The following is an 8,662-nucleotide window of genomic DNA, read 5'->3' on the forward strand; positions in this document are numbered from 1 at the left end:
AACACAAAAAAACCATAAGGTTTTTGCAGAGTCGATTATTTTATTATTCAATGTTATTTATCAATTTCCATTTTTGTAACTTGTAAACGTTCGTTTTCTGCTTTGAGAAGAATAAATGTTTGGCTTTGGGTCAAAATCCCGGCCTTTCCGGTTAATGTCGACGGCCGTGGAATGGCAATTTTCAATATTTTATCCCTTGTTGGAACTTTGCCCAGTGTCTCTTGAACCCTCATTAAACCGATATAGCAGTTCCCGAGGGAATATCCAGGCTAGTCATCGTTTGTCTACCGACCAATGCAATTAGAAAGTCTGGGAGTCTACGGTTTGAAAAATCCTACCTGAAAGGTATTACATTAAGTGAACATTTTAAAAATTTTACCCCTTCCCATTAAAAAAACCAAGAAAAAACACCAAAATAAAAATGTAAAACTGTGCACATTATTCAAATTAAAATCAACAGGTATCCTAAAAATATATTCATTTTTAATAAAATAATTACTCAATGATTAAGCAATACTTAATGATTTTTCCAACGTTTTTGTTTCGTTGAAAATGACAGAAAATGCAACACATCTAACTAACTACATGTATATATTGCGCTGGACAATAATTAGGTACTTTGTAAAACTGATAATCGGCCAGTCAACAATTTGGGTAAGGAATATTGTTAGTATTCCAAAAGGTAGAAGATTATTTTTAAATAATTGAGTTTCAGCAGTTATCCGGCTCAAGAGCACCAACAGCTTAAGTCGTTTTCAAGAAAACGTTTGTCTGTCGTTAAATCGATCACCCTGTATATCATTTTGATACAATTATTGTTTTTTCAATAAGCTTTGGAACATTTTATCAGTATTTTTTTTTTTTTTTTGTATATCAATCATTAAAAATATATATCAAACCCGCTTTTAGACAGAAGCGATTAATTGAAATATATATATATTTTTTTTTTTTAGCACGTGGAAATTTTTTTATGCTGAATTTCCAAAAGTATTGAAATTCAAAATTCAAACAGTCCAACGATAATAAATCAAACGGTTCGACGGTTGTGTTAAACAAAAGTGCGCCCACCTACCAAAAAAAAAAAAAACAGAGCGCTTTAAAGGGTATTTTTTTTTAAATTATAATTTCTATACAATTATCATTACTCGATTGGTATCTAAAAAAAAAAAAAATCGACCGAGCCCTCAACGATTTTTGCACAAATTATTTAATTTGATTAAAAATAATCCTTTAACTGTATGTAACGGCGGCAGATCATTTTTTTTTTAAATAATTGATGAAATCTTTTGATAATAGTATATTGCCGCCGCGACGGGCTGGCGAGCTTTCCGCGCGCGCCGACCGCCTGCCCCGTCGCGTTGTCCCAGCCGGGCGTCCCGCCACGTGCCACCGCCTATGGGAACGCAAAATGACCGTATATTATTGACAATTATTTGTAAAACGGACACACTGTGATAGCCGTTATTTACCTTAAAAAAAACTAAATTTTTATTTTTGAAAAACAATTTTTTTTTTGAGAGCAAACGATCGTCTAAACGGATAACATCGAATTGAATCCATCCTACTTTTAGTTATTTGAATTGAGTCCAGTTTATTATCTTAATATGTTTGATTTTATTACGTAGATAAGATCGTAAGCGTAGTCTCCTTTGCTATTATAGTAGGGAATTTGGACGGACTATATTGAATTGAGTCCTGAAAAATGGTGTTGGTAAAGTAAAGCTGGTGTCGAAAAATTCAGAAGTTGGGTCTGTCTAAGGAATATAAGTCTAATTCGGAGAAAAGTAGATAACTCAAGTACTTTTTTGGATTGCCATTTTCAAACGAAAATGACATAGTTGAATGTTTCACGGGAGATTTGATGGTGAACCATGTGATGTGATTTGAATTGACAGTTTCACAGATTAAATTTTAGATGATTACATTGACAATGAAGTTGGACAGTTTCCCCTTAAAAATTTGGTGTGATTTGTCAGCAAACACTAATCGGATAACTAACAGTTGTGAAAGTTTTCATGCAAAATTAAATGCATTGTTTCACCCAGGACATCCGAATATTTTTATTCTTGTTGGCACTCTTCTGGGCATACAGTCAGATACCTACATAAAAATACGAAGCAATGCAACAAAACCATGTAAAAAAAACATTGGAAAAAGAACCATTTTTTACGGGAGCAGATTATCAAACATCAACAAAAAAAATTAGCAGATTTGACTATGTGAAATCGGTTTAATTTTAATTTTTACCAGCAACTATTTTTAATTTTGACATTATTTTAATTATTTTTAAAAATTATTAAAATTGAAAAAAATTTTTTTGACCATTTATAAACAGTGTACACAAGCACACACATGTTTTGGGAGACTAATCAGTCAAACTCCATGTGTTGTCTCCTGGATAACGCTAATAGACTGAAGGCTCAACTCAAAAAACCAAAAAATATATACTTTTGGTCAATGTTTTTTATTTTATATTTTTTTTTAGTAACTTCAGGGTTGTAAGCCGTCAAGGATCCATGCTATAAGTTTTATGGGGTGTTTATTATCTCATGTTTTTTTTTTTTTATAGCGGTTTAATTTGATGAGAACAATTTTCATTTTTGAAATAGCGGGTTTTTAGGGGTTTTTGTCGATTTAAAAATTTATTTTCTCAAAAACTTGACGTGCTATGACAATATTTTAAACACACATTTGGATTGCTTGCGAAAAAAAAATCTATCGGACAATGTTGGTGATTCATCGTTTGCACAATACTCACCGAAATATAACAACAACGCCTAGTTGTTCACAAGTAATATTGTCCTTTATCTTTTCTATTGTAGGCGTTTTAAAACCACTTTGACAGGCAAGGTATAATACTACATCTATTAACCAACTTGTCTGAAAGGGGTTCATTTATCAATATGTTTTTGCCATTGAAAAGATCATCGACGAGATGATCTCGAATATGTAATTAACACTACAAATTGCGCCGTTCAAATGGAATAATTTAGGTGTTATATTTTGCATAGTTCAGAGTGTACCACTTAAGTCATTAAAAAAAAGGGTTAAATATAGTAACCGTGTTTATTTATACACATACCTGCACTACTTGATCGATTTGTAAATCAAAATATGATGCTATTACTTAGGCTAAGTGTAACTAGGCTAAAGTCTTTATTGAGATTGTCCGTCACTCTGAATCCAGGGATCACTGATACTCATCTTTGCTACCTATTTATTCGTGTAAATAAACAACAAAGACAATAATAGTAAAGTGTAGTATTTTTGTTTTATAAGGTAAGGCAGTAAAATTGAGCAATTTAAAAAAAATATACACACAAAAGTTTCATAGAAGTTTTTATACAGGGTGATCCAACTAACGTAAGACACTCATTTTCTCTGAAAATATAAATATTTTGAAAACAATTTTTTTCCTAAACTTTTAGGTACATATTTTACTACATTTTTCAATATTTTGAAAATTTTTATCACGAATCCTTATAAGCCAAAATGGGGGATTTTTGTTTTTTTTAATGGCAACATATGTTTTTAATTACATAAGTTAGTAGACAAAAAATTAAAAATTATGTTAGCGTTTGAGTTTTGAATTTTCATTTATTTGTTCATTTGTTATGACTTTATAAAGATTTGAGTTTTTGACTGTATTTCATATTATTTTCAATCGTTACTACAAAGACGAGTAGTTTTATTACATTGCGTACAAATAATTTGACATGTTACCGTACTCTGTACCATAATCAGATATAATAAATAACCTATAATCTAAGTAATCTGTAGATAAGAACCTTTGTCTATTTCAAAATATTTTATAGTGAATTCCTAGTTGTTAGAATGTTATCGCCAATTGGACAATGCGAACATAAATATGAATTTGATGTGCTACCGGTTTTGGACAAACCGAAGAAATATGATTATTATTAAGAGGAAATGTAGTATCTTAACATAGTCATAACTAATGAACAGTTTAATAAAAATAAAAAAAATTAACGCTAACACATTTTTAAATTTTTTGTCTACAAACTTATGTAATTAAAAACATATGTTGCCATTTAAAAAAACCAAAAATCCCCTTTTTTGGCTTATAAGGATTGGCGATAAAATGTTTTAAAATATTAAAAAATGTAGTAAAATATGTACCTAAGGGTTTAGGAAAAAAATTGTTTTCAAAATATTTATATTTTCAGGGAAAATGAGTGTCTTACGTTAGTTGGATCACCCTGTATTATGCTTATTTATATGTTGTATAGTAGTGCCATTTATACTTACAGTACAACTGGTTAGGTACTATTTAATTGTACTCGGTAATCGGTATATGGAATATCTCACATGATTGCATTAGTGATTTGCAAACAAATTAGTAGTAGGTATATTACTATAAAGTGTAGGTATGTAATATTAATTAACATGTTAAATGTTTTATCAAGTGTATAAATAATGTGTCAGTTTATTAAAACTTGTTGATAGTAATGAAAAAATGTATAGGGCCAATACCAAATGATGATTGTATTAAATCAAACGCGATTTTTATTTAAATGATTGCATTTTTTTATCGAGTGTAGTAAAATTTGCCTGGTTTGTGGTAGATTAAGTCAAAATAAGTATTAATAAGTAAACATTTGGAATATAATCGTAATTTGTTTTAGCTCTTATTATAAATTTTCAATTTTATAAATATTTTGTTTTTTAGGGGACTATAGTATCCCTAAAGGGAATTATCTAAGGGGTTAATTCGATCATCCTTTAACGTTTCGGACAACACACGTGACTTAGATGTGATGTTTTCGTCTTAAAACGATTTTAGCGCCACTGCATCTCAACGTATATTCTTTTTTCAATGGAGAATTGGAATATAATAGCCGTCGTTTAATTGTTATTAACCTTTCGGTCCATATTCTTTGTGGTTCTGCGAAGACAACAGATGAAGACTTTATTTATAAGACTTTAATAGTTGTTATTATTCACATAAGACCTGCCGTTGTTTGTATACTTTTAAGTATTTTTTTTCTTAATAAACAAAGTCTGATGGAAGTCGCGAGCACGGATTAATTTAGTTCTTCAGTTTATTTTAATTAAAAATTGTCTATGAAAAATACATCAGATTGTTTTTATATTGGTATACCTAAATTGGTTCGTTCGTTGTAAAAGTGGTGTGGCTCCAAAAAAGAAAAAAAGTTTAATTTTATTGCATTAGTTTTGGTTTCATTTTCCAAGTCACTATAAATTTGTATAACCATTGATTTATAATAAACATTAAAAGAGGTACAAGTATTTGATCAGTGTTTTCTATTTTTTTTTTTTTTTTGCTACACATTAATTTTCAAAAAGCTCTTTCTTTCAAAATTCAATTATAAAATGTCATTTAACCATAATAATAAATATTTAAAAATTAATATGGTCAAATGAGATGGATGATTACTATTTACTCCTTAATAATATGTCATGCTGGCAGCACAACTAGCACCATTAATAATCGTATATTATATACACATATTGTTAGTGTTGGCATTACTGGGAGGCGGTCTTTTTACGGGCAGCGTTTAGTCCGGCGGCGTTTTGTCGATTTTTTATCCGGCGACGTTTTGTCGATTTTTTGTCCGGCGACGTTTTGTCGGGCGACGTTTTGCGGTGTAACCCTGACAAACACGTACTATTTATGTTATATTTTATCATACTTGTTTTGAATACTACAAAACAGTTTACATTTTTTTTAGTTTTTAGCCACGCTTTTTTTATTCTATTACTAAATATACTATGCTAATGTTAGTCATGCTTCATACTTGGTATTTGCTACATACCAAGTTTCAAATTATATTATATATATTAAAATTTAAACTACGGCAACCCGATTCTATTATGATAATCTCAAAGCCTAAATAAGATCATACTATTTTCTAACGTACGACTATAAAAGAAGTATTTTGTCTTAATTTTATGTCGTGATTTATAATTCTGGTTGAAGTAGAATATATTATTTTCTTTTACGCGTTTCAGCATTTTAAACACCCAAACTCGCGCCTCATTGCACTTTTCTTCCAAGATAACATATTAGTATATCATATTATTATGATTCATATATAATCTGTGATAACATTCTGATGCTCGAAAGATCCGATCTTTAGGGAAGTGTAATAAGGAAAAATGGTCCTTGGTGTAACGTACATAGACCACTTAAGTGCTAAGTCTATGGTAACGTATGCAATTTTGGAAAAGTGGTGTTATCCTAAATGTATGTTAAGTATAATCAGACGGGGTGTCGGATGGTGATATATTTTAGACTGTATATAGGTATGACATTAACTTGTGATAACCAAAAAATGGCTGCCGGTGTTCTCGTGCGCCGTGTCTTCTTATGAAAGATACCGCTTATCATAATGTACAAATTGATAATATAGTTGCTCACATACGAATATACTTATTTCTTTGGTTACGGTGCTAGGTGCTGTGTTCGCCAATCGATATTATCACAGCTCAAGTAATAAGTTGAGCTTAAATAAAATATAAATTATTTTACAATGAGTTTTTCAACACCCCAAGCTATTCGATTTTTTTCCACTTCATCTATACATAACGGAAAACGAAATTTTAAAAATTTTATTCTGTATAACCGTGGAACAAAAGCATTTCAAGAAAGACAGAAGAGAAGACCCGAAAAGGATCTTAAAATTACAGGTAAATTTATAAAAACCATTCATTTTTATATGTTTTTTGTGCATGTAAAACTTTATAAAACTTTTTTTATAATTAGACTATGGAATTAGAGAAACTACAATAAAAGTGGGAAACAGACTAGTAACTATACCGGAAAAGATTCCGGACATTATTGTACCAAATCTCGATGACTGTGAAGTAAGTTAACCTTTCATTTTACCGTTATTCTTGAAAAAATTATATCCTTTAATATGGTTTTTAATAATATTGAAAATCTAATAGTTATAATTTATAAGGAACTCTCCCATATATTATAATAGTTTCCCTTGTACCCAGCGTTGCCCAGGTTAAAAAATAAATAATAAAACAAATATGGGTATCATACTACACATGCATGTTAACAGCAGCGATGTGTGTTAACAGTTTAAAAGATGCAAAAATACACATTTTTGGCAACTTGGGTAGAGTTGTAATGAAAAGAGCAGCACGTGAGACGCCAAAGTTCAAATCTCAACTGAGCTATTAGTTTTTATTTTTTTTGTTTTACGTTCTATGGCTTAAACCATGTTTAAACCTGATCCGTGGTTTGCTCTATAAGTTGAAAAACTCATGACGTATGATGATTGGATAAGTGATTCCAGACCCAACCCATTACAAAGATTCTCTTTTCACTTTTATTTATAAGAGAAAATACCAAATCTAGTACCACTTTTGGGCTCCACTATTAAGGATCATTTTGTAGCTTACCTAGCCGAGGGCTGAATGTGTTTTTTCTTGCTTATTTCATAAGAAAAGCTGAAAAAATGTACTTATAATAACATGTGTAATCAAAAATCTTAATTTATTAAATTTTTTTTGCAAATTATTATTATTTCGAATATTTTTTTAATTCAATGAAGTTTTTCAGATTCCAACTTTACTGACATAATTTGTGTACAGTTTTCTTAGCTTGTCAAAAAACATATTTTTAAAAATAATTCATTGTCAAAATTTTCACCCGTTTATAGCGGTCCATTAATATCGATTTCTTACATTAAATAGTTATGCTCATCGAATTCAACAAGCCATATAAAATCATATAATTTTGTTGTATTTTTTTTAATAAAAAAAATATTTAATAGATCAATCTTACCCTTCTTACTTTTTATTAATTACTTATTCATCTTTTTTTTTATTTTAGTTGAAACCATATGTGTCATATAGAGTGCCTGAAGTCACACAGTCAGAGTTTACTGCACAAGATTTATTTAATGCTGTTTATCGGAAAAAGATTATAAACGATTTTAAGGAAAATAAACTGAAAGAGAATGGTGATCCAATAGAGCCCAGTGAAGATGAATTATTGACTCCTGACCAAGCAAAAATTAAAGCAAGACAGACTGGTAGCGACATGTTTTCAGAAGGCAGATAAAATTCTTACTGTACTTAGTTGTTAATTTTGTTTCAGTTTTTTCTTAATGTAATATATAAATAAAATTTAGCTTTCATAAATGTGTTAATTGCATTACACAAATTGTATAAATTAATTTGGTTTGGATTTTATATAGCATTTAACTACAAAAAGTTACATGAGGTCTTAATAAGAAATCACTATTGTGATTTAAAATTTTTTGCAATACTTATTACATAAAGCATAAATATAAAATGTTTTTAAAACAATTTTACTTATGAGATCACCAAGTTTAAAATTTCTTTTTTTCTTAACTTCATTGCTCTGAACCGCATCAAAATTATAAAACTGTAATACTTAGCTTTTTTGTTGTATTGTAGATTATTTGAGAACACTAAAATTACTTAACAAGATAAAATTTTCTTATACTATTTTTGAAAGTTTAATAGCACAGGAACATACTTAAACAAAATATATAATAAATATTTAGTGTACCTAACTGTTTTTTCTTAAATAAATACAAAAACATGATTTGATTAACCTATGGGCTATGGTTATGTATAAGTAATAAATAGTTTTCGTTCCACCCATCTCTATTTTTGCGGAATTAACTTATAAATT

At 29.5% G+C, this 8,662-nt stretch overlaps 1 protein-coding gene across 1 annotated transcript; it reads left to right on the forward strand.

Moving 5' to 3' along the window:
• The first annotated feature begins 6,407 nt into the window (after window positions 1-6,407).
• LOC126846577 (39S ribosomal protein L41, mitochondrial) lies at window positions 6,408-8,142 on the forward strand. The gene is made up of 3 exons (XM_050586169.1): window positions 6,408-6,672; window positions 6,749-6,849; window positions 7,832-8,142. The coding sequence occupies exons 1-3, from the start codon at window positions 6,516-6,518 to the stop codon at window positions 8,060-8,062; spliced, it is 489 nt and encodes a 162-aa protein (XP_050442126.1). The 5' UTR covers window positions 6,408-6,515; the 3' UTR covers window positions 8,063-8,142.
• The last annotated feature ends 520 nt before the right edge of the window (window positions 8,143-8,662 follow it).

This window comes from Adelges cooleyi, unplaced genomic scaffold, assembly GCF_023614345.1.
Source record: "Adelges cooleyi isolate 19-005CV unplaced genomic scaffold, UGA_ACOO_1.1 ACOO_flye_CR_arks_rails_tigmint_CR_PRNA_9, whole genome shotgun sequence".
Lineage (NCBI taxonomy): Eukaryota > Metazoa > Arthropoda > Insecta > Hemiptera > Adelgidae > Adelges > Adelges cooleyi.

Bases quoted from the DNA above. Each gene is read 5' to 3' on its own strand.
- LOC126846577 (XM_050586169.1), top strand. From the start codon at position 6,516: ATGAGTTTTTCAACACCCCAAGCTATTCGATTTTTTTCCACTTCATCT. The intron at 6,673-6,748 runs GTAAATTTATAA...TTTTATAATTAG, and splicing joins AAAGGATCTTAAAATTACAG to ACTATGGAATTAGAGAAACT. The intron at 6,850-7,831 runs GTAAGTTAACCT...TTTTTATTTTAG, and splicing joins CAAATCTCGATGACTGTGAA to TTGAAACCATATGTGTCATA.